The 23,002-nt window shown below is 37.9% G+C and overlaps 1 protein-coding gene across 1 annotated transcript in view; it reads right to left on the reverse strand.

The window, feature by feature from the left end:
* The window catches only part of PPM1L (protein phosphatase, Mg2+/Mn2+ dependent 1L), a 180,867-nt gene that overhangs the window by 27,095 nt on the left and 130,770 nt on the right, over positions 1-23,002 (reverse strand). Inside the window, exon 2 of the mRNA XM_075202073.1 lies at positions 17,267-17,441. Within this exon, the coding sequence (XP_075058174.1) occupies positions 17,267-17,441 (175 nt within the window). The remainder of the gene's footprint in view (positions 1-17,266; positions 17,442-23,002) is intronic.

A 23,002-nucleotide genomic window follows, 5' to 3' on the forward strand; every position in this document is an offset into this window, starting at 1 on the left:
GTCTCAGCTTACAACAAGAAAGAAACTTTGCCTGCTCTTTACATAATTAGGCGTATTAAGGAACAAGACAGAATACATAAACAAAGTTGCCTGAAGGCTTTCTCAATGAAGAATGAGTATGTCCCCGGAAAATGTTCTAGTGGAAAAGTTGGCACATTCTCTAATTTGGTCTAATGCTTCATTTCTAATCAATGCAATTAACTATGTTTGATGACTAAAGCCAGCAAACACCCAATTAAACATTTCAGCAAGAACCAGGAACAAACTAGCACAGTGTTGATTATTTTATCTGAAGCTCAGCAGGTTTTCTTGCATTCTTATCGGAATCATAAAACAAGTTACAGTACAATGTGAAGGGATCTTTTCTTGCACATATAAAAGAATTGTCAGCGTCAATCCGTCAGCGATAAGTGCAGCTTAAACGGTTGGAATATTATCCAGTAGGGAGTACAAGTCAAGGCAGACCTACTTTACCATCATTTCTCTTTAATGACACCCAAAGGTCATTTAGAGCAGCGCATTTCCTTTAAGACGCCAAAAGTCAAACTAAGCCACCATAAAAATAATGTCAAGCTAAATTTCCGTCAGTTTAGTGTATATCTAGTTAGAAACAGCAGTCTCAATTCTAAAAAAAAAAAAAGAATAAATACTTAAGAACTTGATATTTCATAAACACCATAGGTGGGATACCAAAATAAATATGAGAGAGTAGGTAACTATACAATTTCAGATCTTAAAACCCTCACATGATTACCTTATAATTTATATCCCACCAAAACAACTACATACAGTCCGTTACTAATAAATTAAATTGTATGGAAAAAATGTTCAAAGCAGACATGCTGTGCCACCCATAGCTAATCTCACAAGCAAATGGAGTTTAAAAAATAATGGTTCTGTGAACAAAACCAAATAACAGGGTTGAGACCGTTTCTGGTTTATCATCATCTATTGTCACTTACAGTTTTTAAAAAATGTTAACATTGTTCCAACTCCACTTAACACCCACAGACACTTTCCCATTAAATTAGGTGATCGTGCTGAGCTTATTAATGTCATATTTAGCCCTTTGTATGAAGTCACTTTGAGGGAAAAACATCTTGGTAATGTTCTAAAATATACTGTAATGTAAGTTGAAGTGTAAGGTTTTGCTAATGTCTCATATATTTTGCTATATACAGATCTGTAACAGTTAGGACACGTACTGACAACAACTGTCTTTGTATTTTGGATCCATATAAGGTATTTATCCTGCCACGCAGCTGGTACCCTGCAGGGTCTGGGACTGGCCAACCTTAGCTTATTTTTTCTGAAAGATTTTGCTTACTATAATAATGCCTGTTGCGGTTCTTATTTCTGAACTTTTATGTAAAATCCCCTTCATTATATTCTCCATTATTTTCCATTTACTTTGATTTCCTGCTTTGCTTTACAACACTGTGCTGTAAAGCCGAAAACAAAAAAAATCTATTAAAAAAATGTGTTGTTTTTTTTTTTGTTCAAACTTCTTTCACTTCAAAAGAAATAAAATTGGCATGTCTTTGAACTTTTGTAAGCTGTCGAAAAAAGATTGGTTGACTCAATGTTCATTGTAGTATCTGGGTCAGAAACAGCAGTTTCTTAAAATAAAAAAAAGATGTCACAGTTGCATACATGTCCTGGATGGAAATAAATCACCCAGACATAGGCCCGGACAAGGCAGGCAGATGCTAGGGTGTTGAAAAGAGAAGCATAACATCTATCCAACTGTCCCATTCATCAAAGCCAGACAATCAGTCTGCAGGTAAATGGCATTCTTATTATCTCTCCTTCTCTACTGCGCTCTTGTATAAAGTAATACTCCACACTGCTTTATAAGGAGAAACTTCTTCTGTCATCTCTTATGTCAGACATTTGAATATGTGCACTTCTGCCTCTGTTTATCACTGTCTTACTTCCACCATAACCTTCTGAGGTAACTTTTGGGAAACTGATTTGTTCCAATGAGCTGTGCTGGCTGTGTAGGACTTGGCTCTCTCGAAATTGTCTTTTTTTCCACACAACACAGTTAATTACAAAAGATCATGAACCCCATTATTTTTGCTTCCTGTAAACTGACAGTTTTCTCATTTTGTTCTCTCGGTTTAATATAAATCCCAGGACCTGCTAGTGGCATAATATTATACTCTCAGCTCTAATGTGCACGGACATTTATCAGCGGAGCTCCCCATCACCCTAATATTAGAGACATGTTTTACAGTATCAGGAGAGAAAAAACAAATTATGACTGCAATAAGAGTTTCCTTCAGACAGATGAGTTCTTGTAAAATTCAGAATCAATCACATTTAAGAAGCATTAAAATGCATAACACCAATTATTATTATTGCCAGTATTAAAACATGGTTTGTGGTGGTGGAAGGCTGGGCAAAACTCAGCTCTTAAACTGCTGCTGAACTACATAATTCTCACAGATTAGACTATATTACTGTCGGATATTCAGGGGCCTATTTATCATTCAGAGCAGTTATAAGTAAGATATTTTATTATCGCTTAAATCTGCAATTTAAAAAAAAACATATAGCAGGGACAGCCGAGTGATACTGCCCCACGAGCATCACACGGAACCCAGATTTCGGCTTTCAGTTTAAAAATAGATACTTTCAAAATATTTGAACAGATTTATGCCATACTTGGCGACTTTGCATTGTTGCCCTCCAGGAGATCCCGAAGGTGGGGTGTGGTGAGAGGGCAAAATAAACATAATTTTGTCCCTGTCCCCACAACAAAAATATAATTTTGTCACGGGGGGGACGGGCCAAAATGACAGCGAATCGCATCATCAAGGCTCCCAGAAGGGCATGATGTGGGAGTATTGCCTGTTCTTCCTGGAGTCCGGGAGACCTACTCGGAATTCAGGAGTCTCCTGGACATTCCGGGAGAGTGGTCAAGTATAATTTATGCATAAAAAATAATTTTATTCAAAGAATAAAGCATTTTATTCAAATAATATTGTTGTCAGGCGGCATCCCTCCGTGCCTCCTCCGGGACAGTTGCAGAGGCCCCCGCTGCTTCTGGTTGCATAGCAACCAGACTCGGAACTTTCTGGCTGGCTCTGTGAGGCATGTGCGGGCGCCGTTGCTAAGCAACGGGACGGTATCTTGGAACCGGTATCGGCTGGTGACATCACCACCGCCAGTAATTAGCGCTGGGCTGTTTCTCTTTAAAGAGGCCTCTGGCAAAGTATCAGGTCCCGCCTCTACTCCAGCACCCAGTGTTTTGTCTGCTTTCCTGGTGATTGACTTCGGCTAGTTCCTGACTCTCCCTCTGGTTTACCTCGACTGTAGTACTCTCGTAGATTTTGACCTTGGCCAATTTCCTGACACTTCTTTTGGACTATGTTTTGGTACTGCCCTTGTCCGCCTGGATCTGACCCAGAACGCCTGACCATTCTTTTCCTGCTTCGCTGGCAACTGTACTGGAGAAGCACGACCTGCGCGTCCCTAGCAGTCAAATCCATACCTCCTTGTGGGAGTCCCTGGTGGAGACCAGGGGCGCGTTAGACTCCGCGGCTCCAGTTTTTGCAGTGCAAATATTTGTTCTGTTAACGCCGTCCTGATGGTTGTTGTGAATATGAGCCTTATTGCCACTAATCAGGGCTTTTCGTCTTTTCACAAATATGTCCTTTAGAAGTGCCACATTTGCCTATTGTTTGGAAGAAAGCCTACTGGGCTGATATAAAATATAATTACATGTATTTTCTGACATTAAAGCAGGAATCCCACATAGAAGATTTATATATTTTTTCTTTAAATAGCAAGACAAGTACTGTTTAATAAATGCATCTGGTTGTCATTTTTCTTGCTGTTCTTCTACAAATCATTATCTCCTTATCTAAAATCACTGGAGGTTGCAACAAATATGGCTGACACAGGCTCACAGCTCTCAGCATGTCATGGAGATGGAAACTGAAAAATGGCTATGTTGCATCTAACTTTTAAAGCATGGAACCCCACAGTGTGGTATCCCCCTACCATAATGCCAAGGCAGTCCTATGCTGGGCAGCACTGGACTACATTCCCTAGGGGATCGGGCCTGCAAATAAAATGCAGACTTAGTATAACCAGCCCCGTGCTGAGAAGCACTAGGACTCTTCCCACACCTCTGGGGTGGTGGGTGTGGGGTAATAATTATTAAATAAATGTATACATTAATTTTGTCTGTGGTTCCAGCATGGCTAGGTTGCCATTAAGTGTTTGGGTATGCTGACACTTGCAGTACTACAAGCACCAGCATAACCATGGCTGCCAGGGCAAAATGTCATTAAAACACACACACAGGTTTAAAATTATTTAATTTCAAATAAAAACACTCCTACACTACCTTCATTCACCCTCTTTATTTATCAGAATCCTTTGAAAATCATACTTACGTTGTAAGTGTAAACTGTGTTCAACTCTACATGAGGCCCTAGGTGAGCAAAATTGCTCAGACAATCATAAAAAGTGATGGGAAGAGAACTGTGCTGGTACTGATTAAAGTGTTACTGCTTTTACTATAGTGAACCTGGTGCTATATCCAATGGGTGTACATGTTGTTTGTTGCAAACTGTGGTAAAGGTAGATGTCATAATCATCATCAGCTTTTATCTTTAAAGGCCTTTGTGACCGGCAACGTTTTCACCTCCTAAGGGCACATCTGAACTTGCGGCTGTAAATATCCCACATCTCCATGGCCTTATCTGTGTGGTGTTTGTATGTTCTCCCCGTGTTTGCGTGGGTTTCCTCAGGGTGCTCCGGTTTCCTCCCACATTCCAAAAACATACAAGTAGGTTAATTGGCTGCTAACAAATTGACCCTAGTCTGTCTGTCTGAATGTTAGGGAATTTAGACTGTAAGCTCCAATAGAGCAGGGACTGATGTGAGTGAGTTCTCTGTACAGCGCTGCGGGATTAGTGGTGTTTTTAAAATAATTGATGATGATCTCCAAGCGGCGTGCGGAACTTACATATGACATTTCTACAGTACTCACCTTGTATGACCCGATCCCCCACAGCAGGTGTAAGGGCCTCTAGTGCAAGTTAGTCTAAAAGCAGCCGCATTTTACTGTGCATGGAGCGAACAGAAAAGTGCATATTTACAGGTGCAGTTGGATTATTTCCACCTCTAAATATAAGACGTTACATTTTCCACTGAATACGCTTTTTAAGCATGGTACACAATGTGTTACCTTCATCACATGGTGTCCTCATAATTCACACTTATCAAAAATAAAAATTTAAGTTGGCTGATCTGCTTAAATATTTGTGAAAATGCTATATTATAAGGTGCAAGCTGTATTTTATTAATACATTTTATTTAACTGTACGATGCTTGTATTTTATGTAAGCACAATGCATTGGGCCTTGGTTGCATCAATATTCATCTATTAGGCCAGTTCTAGACAGTCTGCTGTGTCTTCAGCAGAAGCTGACCTTCAATTAAACCAGTAAGGAGAATGGATGAATTTGTAGCACTGTTTTATCATTCATTTCAGTTAAAAAAAAGTCATGTGTTCTTCTCAAAGTTTGGTATCTAACCAAGTTAACTGGCTCTGTACAAAACTTTCCTTTGGCTCAGAATACTTTGCATATTAAAGTAACACATGCAATAATACTTGTAGCCAACATAATAATTAACAACACTCCTCACATTTTACTGTACACAGCAGCCAATCGACACCAGAGATACTAAATCTGGCTAATTTTAGAATCAAATAATTGTTAAATGGTATTAGATTTACTGAATTAAACAAAGATGTTTTGCTTAGTATTCTCTTTTTTTGTATTCTGTCTTTTTAGAATGTTTGCAATTTAAAGACTGAATAATTTGTCTGGATTCACAAATGTACCTGAACTGTATCACACAATAACCTAACACTATATGAAGGGTAACTCTATAAAAAAAATGAATTTTGAAATTTGCTCACAAATTTTAAATCAAAATCTCCATAAATCGTCCTTAAAATTGTGAATTAATTGTCCAAACTCTATTCTAACAATCAATGGTTTTATTTCAAAATCAAGCAATTTGTGTCGACTTTGATAAATTTTGGGAGAATTTGAGAATAAGGCATTTACTCTGTAAGTATCTGAGCTTTTCCCATTCATTTCAAAGACCCATGTGTGCTACATGTAGAAACCCCTTTAAAATGAATCGGTCAATCAAATGAATTGAGCTCCACAGCATTGTTCTTTTTTTCCTACATCAAAAGAGATTCCTTTACTTTCTACTGAAATGTGATGAAAGCAGAGAGTCCCTTGGCCTCCCCACACCACCAGCCAATCAGAAGCAGTAGGAAACTGATTGCGATTGGCTGGCAGCTAGTGTGTGATTTTGTGTCATTATTTTTATCCTCCCCCATTGGACTAAGACAGAAGAGACGATTTTTCCCACCATGGCCTTATCTGTGTGGAGTTTGTATGTTCTCCCTGTGCTTGCGTGGGTTTCCTCCGGGTGCTCCGGTTTCCTCCCACACTCCAAAAACATACTAGTAGGTTAATTGGCTGCAATCAAAATTGACTCTAGTCTCTCTCTGTCTGTCTGTGTGTGTGTGTGTGTGTGTTAGGGAATTTAAACTTTTAGAGAGTTCTCTGTACATCGCTGCAGAATCAGTGGCGCTGTGCTGGGGACTGTGCTGTACCTATAACACTGGATTTATTTGAACTGATTTCCTCACTTGTTGGACCTGCTATCGTTAAGGAGCTGTGCTGTATTTAATCCTGTTCTGCAGAATAATTCATCCTTCTATTTATCCTCTTATACCGTGTGTGAGTGATTTAGGAACCACGTGTCTTCACAATATACTTGCCTGTTTGCTTGTTTTTTTTGCGAGACAATCTTGATATTTCCACAACCAAAACATGTACGTCCTACAAAATGGCAAAATGGGTGTGGCACATTCAGGTCCTTTTGGGTAGGTGTAGAAGTCTTCTGTGAATAGCATATAGTAATGTACATAGAATAACATATAGACATGTACCTGCCTAACCAAATCATTTCCCCATTATTCCTATTTCAACTGGGAGGGTAGCAAGTCTTGTCTATGTCTTTAACAAAATATGAGCAAATTAAGTTTAACTCAAGAATATTTAAATACACGAACACTGTTCTATTTTATAGCCTATTCTGTATCCTCGTGTTACTTAGGTTATCCCCAATGTACCAATGTTCGTATGGCTGCCCATAAAGAATCATTATGTCCCTTTCCAGGCCACAGAGTAGTGCCTATGAGTTTCACCCATAGCATGATACAGTGCTCTGTGGTTATCAAATGGTTTGAGATCACTCCATAACTATGGTAGTATGTAGTGTAAGCACAAACCAGGGGCTTTCATTCTATAAATATCGTTCAATCAGAGCATCATGATATATATATATATATATATATATATATATATATATATATCTAGTATATATATTAAACATAGTTATGTATTTTGTTTTCCTGTAGCTGGAAAAAACAGCAACAATTAGAGATGAAAGAGAGCCAGGAAAATATGTCTAGGTGACATTTTATTACCACTATTTAACTGCATTCTAAGATGTTCCATATGTTAATTTCAAATGCATGGAGCAGTTTAGCTCATATGAGAGAGCAGGAAGGAAATGCAGATTGTGTGCCAAGGATTCCTATGGCTCTAACTGGTATAAGCTGTCAAAAGCCTTGAAAAAAACAATTGCACAAAAAAATGTGAAGAACACTAGTTAGCCTGTAGTAGAGATGGGTGAAGAGATACGGTTGATTCTGATGACAATCAACTAGTGTCAACAAATGTCACATGTCTACAGCCTTCTAAAAGCAGCTTACAGCCCTTCCTACAATTACTCCTCCATTTGTGTGTGCACTGAATTTGCTATATAGCTTTGCAAACAGTACAGTAACAATTCCAACCTGGTTTATCTTCTCTGTTTTGTTCTTAAACATGTTTCAACCTCATTACAACACACTGACCACTGCAAAGCACAATTATTTTTTGTACTTGTCATCAGCACCGCTAGCTATCTAGGTGTAAAAATACACAGCCAATTTATTGTCATCTCATTCTTTTGCATTTTAAAATACTACAACTGGAAAATGGGCACATATTTTGCCACATTTGAAAGGGAAAGAAACACCTACATTAATTCATCCGTGAAAGAGGAAATATGTTACCGGAAAAATGCATCAGTGTGTTCACAAAAACCTAATGTCAGTGGCAATGAACTTGGTAATGGCATTCAAACAAACTGTCAGCAAAACTCCTTCCAACAGAAAGTGATATCTCTTAACAATCAAAAATAAAAAAGAAGTTGAAAAGCAACTAAATTCTGTAACAGATAAAAAGTGTTGAAGCATAACTGCCCTATAGTAGTACTTACACCTGATTATGGCTCCTTGGAATATTGGCATTTGACCAGTAAATAAAATTGACAAAATTTATCACTGAAACACATTCCTGCCCAGGTTCTTGTGTATTGTGTTATTGTGTATTCAGTGCTGCTAGTGGAGTTGTAACTGGTTATCTTATAAAAATGTGGAAAAGACTAAAGAATGGAATCACTAATGATGTCCTACTAATATTTTCCAAACTGTATGATCTCTTCTATAAATAACTTGGTCATCTAGATTGCATTGTTTTAGGCTGTTTATCACCTACAAATAATACAATGTCAGTATGATCTAATAAAACATATTGTACTGGGTGTCCAAAACAAAAAGAGTATGACCACAAGTAATAGAAACTCTAATTTTAAAACACTTGCACTACCATTGATATTTTCTCTCTAGTAGTCTTCTTTATAAAGCGAACAACCCAATAAGAGTTACACTATGCGCTCAAATGCAATAACCTGTCCATCTAGTATATTTAAGGTGTACGTTCTATGACTGGTCCTTTGAACAACACCTGGAAAATTACCGGTTGCCTAGCTTTCCTGATTTATAGATACACCTGAAAATGCACATGACGGAAAGAGTCTGCTCTAAAGTCTCATGTGATGTTTGTGTTGTTGCTTATTCCCATGAATATTGTTGCAGAAAAAATGATCATCATAAATTTGCATCAAACAATCAGCTAAATTATAAATCCTCCCAACTATCACACCTTGTGTACAGACAACTTGCACTTTTAGGACCACCCATTTATTCATTTAACATTTCATTCGGTTTTCCTCCAAAAATATTGCTCAGTTTACCTTACTTTATGGCTTGAAGTCATTGTGAGATGGAGCAGACATTAGTGCAAGTGGAAGGTGGAAATGTGTCCCTTTAAATATATAAGACAAGACCCGATCTCTTTCATCATAGAAGTAGTGTTAAGTCATTTTGCGAGAAGAACAAGGATGTGTAAGAAGAACAAGGATGTGCACCCCCTTACACAAAGCAGGAACTCCCCTATTGCACCCATATGCACCCACGTGCCTAATTCATTCTCTGCATGAAACCCCCTGGTACGACATCTCCTCTCTTACACGGAGCACACTATTGCACCCCCACAAAAACTGCCTTTTTGCATTTCCTCATAAAACCTGTTTGTACAAAACGAGGTGCATGATATTATAAAAGGGCATTTGCACGGCGGGTTTGTATATTTCCACTTTTATAAATAAGCCTTAGTACCATTCTATTGCTGGTGTAAATGTAAGCAGCAGTCACAATGTAATATCTTAACTTTACAAAAAAATTCTGTATATTGATACTTCCAAGATAAGTTTTTGGGGTCTATAATAATCATACTTTTTCATATTGCATATTTTCTGTCTAGAATTGTTAAAGCATTTTTTCTGGCTCTTTCTTGTCAATCTGAATTTACAGACAAATAACTTATCCGATAGGACAAAGACTCTCACTTATATTTGCAAAAGGGGCATATCCCGTCTTGTGATGTCGCACTTTATGTGGGTAAAGGCTTGGATTTGTGGGACAAGGTGGCAGCACATAGAAGGGTACACTATTGTGCAACGTTTTATGGGAGTAGCAGAGCAGATCGGGGCATTCCTTGCCAAGTGCAGGATAGGCACATGAAGGCTTAGGTATGTACCCAGATGCAAACACAAGATTTCTTTGTGTAGAACAGTGGTTCCCAAACTGTGCACCTAGGCTCCCTGGGGTGCCTCGGAGATCTCACAGGGGTGCCCCGGCCATGGCCAGTGGTAAGCAAGGCGGGGAACTACTTGGCAATTATTCTGGCTTAGTGGTGCCTTGAAAAAATTATGGAGACCTTAAGAGTGCCTTGAACTGAAACAGTTTGGGATCCACTGGCGTAGAATAAGATTGTTTAAATAAAATTCAAGACACATTTAGTAGATGACAAATATTTTTTCCCTCCTCAAAAGGACTTGATTTTTTTACATTCTTGAAGGTGGCGGAAACCAGGCCTCAACTTATACTTTCATTAGGACACCTGTTGTACCATGCAGGAGAATTTTATTTTGGAATGAGCATGTGCTAGACACAACTCAACCAAAGACAGTTCCTGATGTCCCTCCACACTCTTGATTAGTTTAACACATAAATAAGGCTAAACTGAACAGTGATGTAGTTGTGAATGATGAAAAGAGTGAATACATCTCTTCGATATTTTCATTTCCAACAGAGCCCACAAAACAATACAAAGTCATGCAGTGCGCCTTCATGAATGAATGAAGCCGTGCTGGGAGTATGTTTGTTGCAGTGGCATATCTATAATGGGTGCAGGATGGGCACTGCCCATGAGTCATGGCGGCACATGCCGTCTACAGAATTTTATACTGCTGACAGAATTATATATATATATATTTTCCTTCCGGCGACTAGCTCTGCACCTTTATGTCTTCACCGCATCGGTGCGGCTTTGTGGCACCCCCTCTCATAATGCAACAGTCGGACGGGCTCAGCAGGGAATAGGTAGAGAAGTACAGAAAAATTCACCACCAAAGCATAGTATTTTTTAATATATTTATCTATTTGATATTGTAATGGAAGAGAGTTGTTCTAAAATGAGAACTGTGTACACTGTATAATATTCGGTAAGCAGTTTTCTCCAAATTTTCATTAAAGTCAATTTATTAAATAAATGTGATTAACTTAACATAAAGGCACAGTATTAAAAAACAAAACAAAAATAGTAGCATTATCTTCAATGACATTTAAATATGTTCCCTCCTATAATTCCATCTTTGCTTCCACACTTTCTTTGTATAGCACAAAATATGACTTTTTTTCCAGTCATTTGTGGCTCTTAAGTGAAAGCAACTTGTATATTTGATTTTAGCGATTCATTAATATTTTTGGTTTATGGATGAGGGATGGAGCGACACTATGAATAATTGGGAGGTGAGAAGCCAGAGAAACATCTGGCATCTGAAATGATTTGTAAAGTGAGACATTTTGTTCTGGTAATCAGATATAGATTAGGAAACAGGAATGTGGCATTTGCTGCTCTTGTACTAAACAATAAATGACTTGATTGAAGTGATATGCACACATTGGACTGACAGCTTTTAATCACCTGTGAGGACAGAACGCTGATCACTTATCTAGATAATAATTCTTTGTTTTCCGTATGACACTGCAGGAAATGAGTTCTTGCAGCTCTTCGCGTGTAACTAAAATATCAAAATTGTTTCATCTGTAATCATCACAACATTTCTGGCAACATTTAAATCTATGTGTTAGTATTCTCATCCATAGATTGTAAGCTTGTGAGCAGGGTTCACTTACCTCTCTTTCTGTATTACCCAGTATTGTTTTATTAATGTTTGCTCCCAGTTGTAAAGCGGAATTTGCTGGCGCTATATAAATAAATGTTGATGATGATGATGATGATGATGTACCTTCCTTTATTATAACTAACATATCTTACTGGTGATGATCTGACTTCTTACCATCAATAACAATATGATGTTGTTGCAGTTCTATCAACTTATTCTTTAGAGTAAACATTTGTAGGTAACAAAAATGGATTCTTTACCGTCGGATTACTATGATTTATTGGCTTGTGTTAGTCCACTTGAAACTTAAATACATGGATTTATGTTCCTGTCTTTCTTTGGTGCCTTTCAGCCATGTACTTATGCCATGAGCCAGCACTGTTTAGTTTTTTGCACAGGGTTGTGGTACAACTTGCTGTACTCCCTACATTGAGGACATTGTATCCAGACCAGTGTCATATCTGAGGGCAAGAAAAATAAAAAACTCCTTCTAGAAGTGTGCAGACATGGCTGGAAAACCACAAAGCAAGATAGGATGGAAAAGCAGCACATTTAGATAAAGGTGCAGGGAATCATGTACACGCTAACATTAATTTAATCTGATTGTGGAAAACCCTGATTTTCAACATGACTACACACGGCCTATGTGATCACGTGGGACATGACTACACACGGTCTATGTGATCACGTGGGACATGACTACACATGGTCTATGTGATCACGTGGCACATGACTACACACGGTCTATGTGATCACGTGGGACATGACTACATGCGGTCTATGTGATCACGTGGGACATGACTACACACGGTCTATGTGATCACGTGGGACATGACTACACATGGTCTATGTGATCACGTGGCACATGACTACACACGGTCTATGTGATCACGTGGGACATGACTACACATGGTCTATGTGATCACGTGGGACATGACTACACATGGTCTATGTGATCATGTGGGACATGACTACACATGGTCTATGTGATCACATGGGACATGACTACACACAGTCTATGTGATCACATGGGACATGACTACACATGGTCTATGTGATCATGTGGGAAATGACAAGACGACCAAGGTCCATCTGACGGTACTATCACTTGTAGCCATAGCTTCAAGTTATACTAATAATTACTGAGCTCTGACTAAACCTGCCTGACGCATGACAACATATTCTACCTATAACCATAGTTATTAATTGATCTGGTGTCCACGGTTAGAATGTGGTCTAAAAATAAATCATGTTAAACGTATGGCTTTATTGAGCCTAAATCTTTGTTTCTGCAATCCTATAAAGAGTACTGGTTTATGGTATTTTCTTAATAAATAAATAATAAGAGAATGGACATAAGTTGCCGTTGAGAAAATGAGGAATCCACTATTGCTGTTCTTGTATATCCACGTTCAAGAACATGGACTGGGAAACACTGTGACGGTTTCTACTAATGAGGGAAACTGGGAAGCTATATGCAGCATGTATGATGTTTTCCTCTGTGAGAAATATTATAGGCTTCAACACTACCGCTAGCTCCCCAGCTAACGTCTATGTATCGCTGCCTTTCCTTTAACAAAGTGTGCGTGGGATCTCTGAAGTAGACCAGAAGCAGACATCACAGTGGTCCTTTCTCCATTCATCTAGCAATCTGCTCATCCTTTAGCGCATAATTTGCTAGTTTCTATCCACTTTCTGTTACTCTTGATTTCTGGTAATTTCATCTGTCTGTTCTGATTCTGTACATTGGTTGAATGTCAGATAAAAAGCCTTTGGGGAATGTATCAATGCTCTGAGCAGTCAGCTGGACTCTGCAACCAGACATTATATATGCAAGAAACTTCTGAGTAAAACACAGACTGTTGTTATGTCTTATTGTCTCTCTGGAATAAAACTACAGCACAGAAATGCTGCCTCCAACTTCACTGACTGCCATACAATTACATGGCATTCTTCTGCTAATGAGACACAGCTTTCAAACAGTGGAACAGGGAAATATTTCCTGTCCTATTTTACAGAACGGTTTCATTTGGAATTGATAGCTGTTTTTCCTTAACTATAGTTATTATTGTTTACTTATTGTATTAAATATGTTTTTAATTGTACACCAGTAGAAACCTAGTGGATAAATATGAAAGAATATGGTACAGGTGGAGAATATCCCCATATGTACAGAAGGATTGAGGGAGGTGGAGCTCTCCTAATGCAATGCTCGGGGCAGACATCCGGCCACCTCCTTTGTTATTAAGGTCAACGATTGTATTTTGTATTAGTACTACCGTGTTATTATCTTATTGCATCTTCAAATTTTGGATGATGTGTATACCCTGATTTGAAAATCTGAATACCAATGCATTTTGAATCTACTGTGCATGAATATTTGACACTGCTTGTATCACTAGTTATTGTTTTAGCCTAATGTTTTGGGCTTTTTTTTTGCTGTTAAAGTGTAAAAAAAAGAAAAAAATGCAATAAAAATTTACCTGATATAAAAAAATATATATATGTTTTTAATATATATTAAATAAACATATTACACTTCACAGAGAATGTTTTATTCGTTCACATCAGCTCCTGCCCAATGGAGCCTGCCAGTATGTTTTTGGAATATGGGAGGAGTCCAGAGCACCACAAGGAAAGCCACTAGAACACGGGGAAAACATGCCACATCCACACAGATAGGGCCCAAACATATGGCTTTGGTGCTGTGAGGAAGCAATGCTTATCACTGTGCCACCCTATATTGCTGCCCAGAGAACAGATAATCCTCTCCAGCTTCTGTCTTACTACACGGAGAATACTGGAGCACAGTTCTGTAAACATGCTTCAACCATATAAGAGAAGAAGACACGAAAGCTCTCTACAATTTATAAACATCTATTACTGAATCTTCAGAGTTGTTAGTTCTTTACTGAGTTCCTTAAAGTATATCTGATGCTGGAGTGGAGGCAGCCACGGGCTAAATCAATATCCATGAGAATGCAGTCTACTAATTCACTACAAACCATGATGTTAGTAAGAATATCAGAATAGACATTTGTTGGTACTTGTATTATTCTTAATAAGACTATTAAGAATATTCTCAAAATCTATATGTTATTGATTTTGAGCCCACAAACGGCAGTGGCTTGTGATGGTGTTAGATGCAAACACTTGAACTAAGAACTAGTGACATGACTGACGGAAGATGTACAAATATAGGTGGAACTCTCACAAATTACAGAGAAGCCCAAAAATCGTTGCTTTACCCTTGTTATAGGTAAACAGTGAGAGGTGTTTTGTTTAGAAAGTATAAGGGCTCCCATCATTTTTCCCTAAACCTCTTGCTTAAATAGAGGGCAAGAAACCCAGATATGTTTATTTTGGAACATTGCCTTCGGGTACTAGTTTTATTAGGCTCCAGGTATTTTGGGTTCCAGATTATTTTGTCTCTGTTCATTTGGGCTCTAATTTATTGGAACAGGAATTAAAGTTTGCAGTCACATACTAGAGATATGAGTTAGGAGCTAGGGTTAGGGACCGTGAGTAGAGACTGTGGTTAGGTATTGGAGTTAGAGAATTGGGGTGGCACTGAGGGATTAGGGTTAGACAGTCTCGGACTGGCCTACCGGCCAGCCGGACGTATCACCAGTAGGCCCCGGCCCGATTAAGCTCCGCCCCCTCCGATGTTAGGGCGGAGCTTGCAGAGATCACTTAACTGCCCGACATCTGCGGACCTCGGCGGCAGTGTCAGTAACAAACACACTGCCGCGCAGGTGCAGAGAGCCTGTCTGGCTCTCTGCACCTGCGCGGTAGTGTGTTTTTTAACTTCAGCAGGGGAGGAGGAGTTGTCTTCCTGTCGCGGCCGCCCAGAGGAGCAGCATGCCGGAGCATTTCACATTCAGGTAAGTGACACATTGCGCTTTGGAGCTATTCAAATCTATATCAAACATTTCTCTTGCAGGTACTGCATTTTGGCTTTAAATGGTTTAATTGATGTGCTTAATGGTGACCTGATAAAGAGAGCACACTGGTCTCGAAAAGTACTACCATTATGGAATACATTTCTCATATCCTTTTTTTTTTTGCATTTTCACGAGCGCCATCTGCTTTTTTTCTTTTATATATATATATATATATATATATATATATATATATATATATATATATATATATAAATATATAGAGAGAGAGAGGGACATAGATACATGTATATACATATATAGATATATAAATATATATATGTGTGTGAATTGAGAGGACTATTGCAGGCATAATATGAATCTGGGACACTTGCGTGGCATAACATTGGGGGCACTACCGTGTGGCATAACATTGTTTTGGGGGCACTACCGTGTGGCATAGCATTGTTTTGGAGCACTACCGTGTGGCATAGCACTGGGGGCACTACCGTGTGGCATAGCATTGTTTTGGGGGCACTACCGTGTGGCATAGTGGGGCTGCCTATCTATACTAAACTATAGGGGTGCTGCCTATGCTAAACTATAGTGAGGGGGGGCTGCACAGAAAACACTATAGGGAGGGGGTGATGGGACCTTTAATGCTGAGTTGGTTTGGGTCTATAATTGAATGGGTGACAAAATGAGCTGAAACCTTATGTCCACAAGAGGGCTTAATAATTGGCAAACATATACAATAATAAAAAAGAAAAAAAATTAAATTCATTCAGTGTCAACATTAAAATGACATTGATTTCTACATACAGTGTTATAGAATTTAATATTATCTACCGCATTGATCAGGATATAATATGCACAGGAAGTAGTATTTTATGTACAGCACTGAGTAATATGGTGGTGCTAAATAAACAATAATATTATTTAAATTTAGATTTGTACCCTTTAAAGCAGCAATTCCATGAAAAAAAAGGTTTTTAATTTTTTACACAAATCAATGTGATAGGCTATAAGAAGAATGTTTAATGTTTCAGCGCTTTTGTTCAAGCCACTATTAATTATATATAATTCTGGACTACCATGGCAACCACAGTCACATGGCACATGAGGTAATAAGCAGAGGCTTTTGAATGCCTCTCTGAGATTTGTCTGTGACAACCTCCTTCTCCTCCCTCTGTCATCACATGACATGATGAGAGCTGTGAGTCTGTGTCTCTATAGCAGACTGATTGTGCCTGTATCTATCAGACATTTTTGTTTACTAATCAAAGACCCTTTTAAAGGGATATAATGTTTTGTATGAGGATAGCTAAGAAATGTATGCGTAAAAAGTACTTAACGTGCTATTTAATGAAAAGAAACAAATGAATACACCTTGTATGTGATATTGTTGCTCTAACCAAATCTGACTGGTGAGTTCTAGAAATAGAACCTTCAGGACCTGTGTGGCCTCAATGTTTTTCAATATGCTCACGCTAAGCCTAATTAGCCATTTTATTGCGTATGTTGTGTGACAAGGTCATTACTTCATTACTTAAATAAAATACACTTGCATTTAGTCACTGTGATAATTTCTGACATACTTATATTACATTAATGTAGGACATTGGAAAATGTATTGAAGAGGTTGATTAGACGTTATACAGACAGACATTAAACACTGCTGACAGAACACTACATACCCGCTTCATCATAGGACCCTGAAAGCTTCTCCAGCATCTCTCGGTCTATAGCTAGAATCTGCTGTTCCAGAATGGTCTGATAGGAAAGTACACTGTTCTCTTTATCCCTTTCAAAATCCTGAAGATGTTGTTTTAGCACCTCGGGCAGATGGATCTTCACATATTCCGCTGCTGACTGCACAACAAACAAACAAAGTAATCATTTGTCTAATCCTCTACGTTTTAGCTTTTCAGAATGTGTTTTTCAAAACGTTATTAGAAAAGCCTCTAGCACAATGAACCACACTTGCTAGAATCTTATCACTTAGGGAATATAGCTAAAACTTTATTTTAGGAAACTAAAAATACAGTTATTACACAAGACTACACTACAAAGATAGACTGCACCAATATCAAAAGCTGATAGAATCGCTTTAATAGCAATATATCGTGGGCAATCGAAAGGAGTAACTTTACACCTTGGCAAAACCATGTTGCATTGGAGGTGGAGGTAAATTTAAAATGTGGGGACAGATTTATAGTTGGGATAGGGCATGTCCTAGATCAATTTTAAATTTCAGTGTAAAAATAAAGCTCTCAATTGTGTGCTAGATGAATAAGCAGCCAGTATTTTCCTTACATGCAAAATAATAAACTAATCTGCACCCCTTGTATTGTAACATGGTTTGTCCAGGATTAAATTTACTCATTTTTTTGCCTTGCTCTTCTTAATGACTCAGGTGCTTAGTGTTGTTTAGTACATTGCATAAGCTTATTTGCACCCCTTTTACTGTAACATTGTGCGCACATAAATAATGTCATCATTTTATACACTCAATAATAAAGTAATTGCAAATTACACACAGAAAAGAGCTTTTATCATATGATTAGTCACTCAAATCTTTTTTTCCAAGAAAAAAAAAAAGACTTTTCCTTGTTAGTAATTAATTATTGCAGTTTCCCTCTTTAGAACACAGCCCCAGGTAATTTATTTTAACAGATTCTTTATAATGTCAGTTGTTGGCCTCAGTAATGTAGCCATATCAATAAAGAACACTCTAATTATGTCAACATTTTTGTAACGTCACCAAAATTTAAAATGTAGTTTTGGTTGGCACCCACTAAGCTATGATAAAAACTCTCCACTGCAAATGAGGAAATTCTAGTGTGCAGTTAGTTGAAAAATAGCAACATTTCCAGGGAAAAATCTTTAAAACCTTGGACTGTCCCTATAAATTGGGAACAGTTGACTATGGACCATGGAATATACAAAAGTTTGCGTAAAGTAATTAGTGACACCCGATGTAGAAGAAGTAACAGCTTCCAGCAATTCTGTGTAGCCGGTAAAAGGTTTATATCCTACCCTGGGATCTTTTTAACAGTCCTCCATACAGAACTCTGACCACTCAGATATGTCCTTAGATCTACTTGCATGTACCGTGTGTTTGATGTCTCACAGATTGTCTAGAACAGTGATGGGCAAACTACGGCCCACGGGCCAGATTCGGCCCGCCAATATTTTAAAAAATTTCATTAAAATATGCATAAAATTATTAGGGCCGACCCTGTGTGTCAGAACCTTCATTTTTATGTCTTCCCAGCTATTTCCTTCATTACACTTCATACTCCTTCCTAAAAGGACACTTCGTATGTCAATCACTCAAACACCTGCCCGCCCCCTAATGGCTGAAAGTCATGTGAGAAGAGATGGGCTGAGCCATATTCTAAGGCGGATTTCGATTGGCTGCTGTGTTGTCAGTTAGTGGCTCACCAGAAAGACGGATCTGCAACAACCTGCTGAAATAAGTCCTGTGCCTGTACGATCGCTGCACTTATAGAGGTAACACTGCTATATAACACCCTCCCGTCCCATTCAAAAAATTGTATTATATATTTCGATATTTGAGTTTTTTAATAAATTATATTGGCCCGCCTAAAGTTTTTCTTTTTTATTTGGCCCACTCCTGAAAAAGTTTGCCCATCACTGGTCTAGAACATTAAAGACTGGGGACAGTAAAGGTCATTCTGAAATTTTCAGCTTTCTTTTCTGATTTTAAGGTATGTTTAATATTAAAAGGTGGCCCCGTTTCAGCTTCTTCACTAAGGCGTCTATTTACTAATAGGTAAAAGTATAATGTTTTGAGTTACAGCTTCTTTGACACTACTAGAAGGTGCATTATATTTCGCCGCTAGCTGCAGGAATTGTCGCTGCATTTGTGGTTTCTCCCCATTTAACAAAGCTCCCATGCGGTTGAAGACTATCCCAGGCTTTAGCCAGCTCTGCATGGTAAATTGGCCATTTATAACATTAAATGTGGTGTACGCAAATATTTTTACTTTCATTATGATTAGATTTACTTCACAGTACAAAGCACCAATTTGGAATTTAGAAACATCTTTCTCAGTATACTGAACATTATAAAAAAAAAAAATGAAATAAATAGTGTAACACGCGCTTGTCTACTCTCCCGGAATGTCTGGGAGACGCTCACATTTTAGGGAGTTCCCCCCACACTCCCAGAAGACTGCACTGTTTTGCATTTTAAAGACACTTTATATTTCTAGTGAAAAATAGGGACATTTCAAGGACCAGCGGTTTCCAGGGCCAGATCTTTAAAACTTGGGACTGTGCCTGGATATTATGGACAACTGGTAACTATGAAGAACCCAAACTATAATGATAATACTACTAATAATATGTGTTTTATTTTATACAGTCTTACTACAAGGTGGCAAAGTCTCAGACATTTGGATTTAAGATATTGGAAAGCTCAGACTTAAATTAAGATATTTTTGATGACATACATTATAAAAAATATTTTCAAAATTTAGTATCGAAGGAATACAAATATAGTAGCTTTATGTAATAAAAATATAGTTTTATAATAAACTTCTATGTAAAAAATAATGTGATTCTACATGAAAAGGTAACCGAGGATGGCGTTACTGGTCTTTTTATTGAGATCCAGCTGACGCCTCTCCGGCCTCGCTGGATCCATCACAGGGACAGTACTATGCACATAGCACTTTCTTCATTGGCCGTCAGCGTTCCTTCCTACATCAGTCATGTGCTGCTGTGAGCATTATCATCCGTCCATGTCAGAACTGGGGACACATGGATGAGCGGGAGAGGAAGGTTAATAACAAACAAGTCTTCTCATATGTATCTTAGAAATGAGAACCAGAACAAATGCACAGTCAATTATATCTAGTTTGGAAAATCTGCTTATGGTTGTATCAGATGGAGACTTGAATGTTAGCACTTTCTGGCAAGAACAGCGCTACTGCTATAACGCTCCATCGCTCCCATGGTACCACACTATAATAATGAGGAGAGGCTCCTCCCCTGCCACAATCTACATATAACATTTCCTTAGCTTTCTCGCTTCTGTGTGACAGGGGTGGAGCTTTGCCCAACACCACAATGGGTCAGCACAGAAACAATTGAGCATTACGAATGCAAGTGCTTTTCTAGTGTCCCCACTAAATTGAATGTGCAGGAGAATAATTTTTGCCATGACATGTCCACTTTAGAGTCCTAATTAGATTTTTCCAAGATATGATAAACTTAATGATTCTGCACAAAAAAAAATTGACATTGCTCAAAGCAAATGTTATTTTAGAGGTAAAGTATTTCTCATGCGCTTCTGTGAGATATGTTTGTTTACAGCTCACTTAGACCTTTCTGACCTTTACAAGAGTGTAATTTACTATCTCACCATCTACAATCTATTTTTTCCTTTCACTAAATCTTAGAAGCATTTATCACAACCCTGGCAAAGAACAGAGAGTAATGTTTTGTTACCCTAAGCCCTAATCTGATAGAGGAGACATTTTATTTTGTCTACTGCTGATATTGTGCTTGGGTCTATAACAATCCTGTATTAGTATCTTCATAATGTTTAGTAAACTTTAGGCATTAGATATGACCATTGACCTTAACTAATCAGTTCTAATTGTTTGACCAATGATTTTAGACATTTTTTTATACAGTTGTATGAAAAACAAGAAACTAAACCAAGAACGCTCCAAAAGACAAATGCAGCCCACTCTACTATACCCACCAAAACTCAAATAATACGTAACAGACAGCACAAAGTAAAGAAAGAATAACAGCGCTATTGTCTCAAACAAACATCAAAGATGAAATAAATAAAACAAAATTTAAGATCCAAAAAAAGGTTCAAAAGAATACTTCTTGTGCAGTCTTGATAGTAAACCACCAAAATATTCTTTTATATCTTCTTTTTGTGATTATCTTAATGTTTGAAATATTTTGATATTTAATATTAATATATTACATACATCATCATCACCATCTATTTATATAGCGCCACTGATTCCGTTGCGCTGTACAGAGAACTCATTCACATCAGTCCCTGCCCCATTGGAGTCTAAATTCTCTAACATACATATACAGACAGACAGAAAGAGAGACTAGGGTCAATTTTAATAGCAGCCAATTAACCTACTAGTATGTTTTTGGAGTGTGGGAGGAAACCGGAGCACCCGGAGGAAACCCACGCAAACACGGGGAGAACATACAAACTCCACACAGATAAGGCCATGGTCGGGAATTGAACTCATGACCCCAGCGCTGTGAGGCAGAAGTGCTAACCACTTACATATTAACTATATTAAAAATGTTGATATTATACTGGTGATCAGTGAAAATTCCCATGATTAACGATTTCTAATCATAATTAGATCAATCTACATTGGTTCTTTAGCGCTGTAAACATGTATATTTTAATTTTTGTTTTATTTCACGTTTTATTTTTTTTGAGACAATAGCGCCATAATACTTCCTTTACTTCCTTTACTTTGTGCTGTTTGTTTAATTTTTTAGACATTTGTCTAAATGGTCCACTGGAGGTGCCTGCCTATGAATATATTTTTGCTCTTCACAATCTTACCAATCCCACAAAAACAATCCACACAAAGAAATTTTACCCAAATTAGGAAGCTTAAGATATTGGCACATCCTTTCCTCCCCCATGCATAGCCCAATGCATCATGTGATGCAGTAAGTTCGGGACATGAGGTCAACTAGTGACGGTGCTAAATTCAGAACCCAACAACACCTCCATAGAAGAATATTCACCTGTATATATGGGGCCCTATCTTGTGACTTCCATGCCCCATGACTCACCTGTGGGCCACTGTACAGATACTGTGATACATACATATTACATATTATGAATTGACTAAGCAAACGCTGACTGCAAATGTAGGAAATAGTAATCCTAATATGGTAACTTTCAGTTATGGTTTAATAACATCTTATGTTAGGGTGCTCAAATAAACATTCATTTTACAAAGGTCAATTCTGAAACACTCAGACAGGCATTGGACTGATTGATATAAAATAAAGAGAGACCAAAAAAGAAGAGAGCAAGTTAAAAAGTGCTGTAAAACTAGACGATACAGTGTGGTAAAAATATAAGGAATGCAGCAAAATATGTAAAAAGAAATCAGGATAACAAAGACAGCAACTGACAAAATAATCACTAAAGAAATAAAATTACTTTTGTTTCAAGCAAGACTGCATATTTCATATTTCAATGGTGAAACATGACCAGTCAGCTACAATTACAACTCACTCTTGACAAACACGGTAAGATTTCAATGAATAATCTAATCATGTATCATATTATTAAGAGAATATTTTATAAGCTTTTCCACACAAAGCTCTAACTGTTCAGACTGACATCAATAACCTTGTCTAGGCTGCATATGCTTTTATGAGTTCTACAA

This window comes from Mixophyes fleayi, chromosome 3, assembly GCF_038048845.1.
Source record: "Mixophyes fleayi isolate aMixFle1 chromosome 3, aMixFle1.hap1, whole genome shotgun sequence".
NCBI lineage: Eukaryota > Metazoa > Chordata > Amphibia > Anura > Limnodynastidae > Mixophyes > Mixophyes fleayi.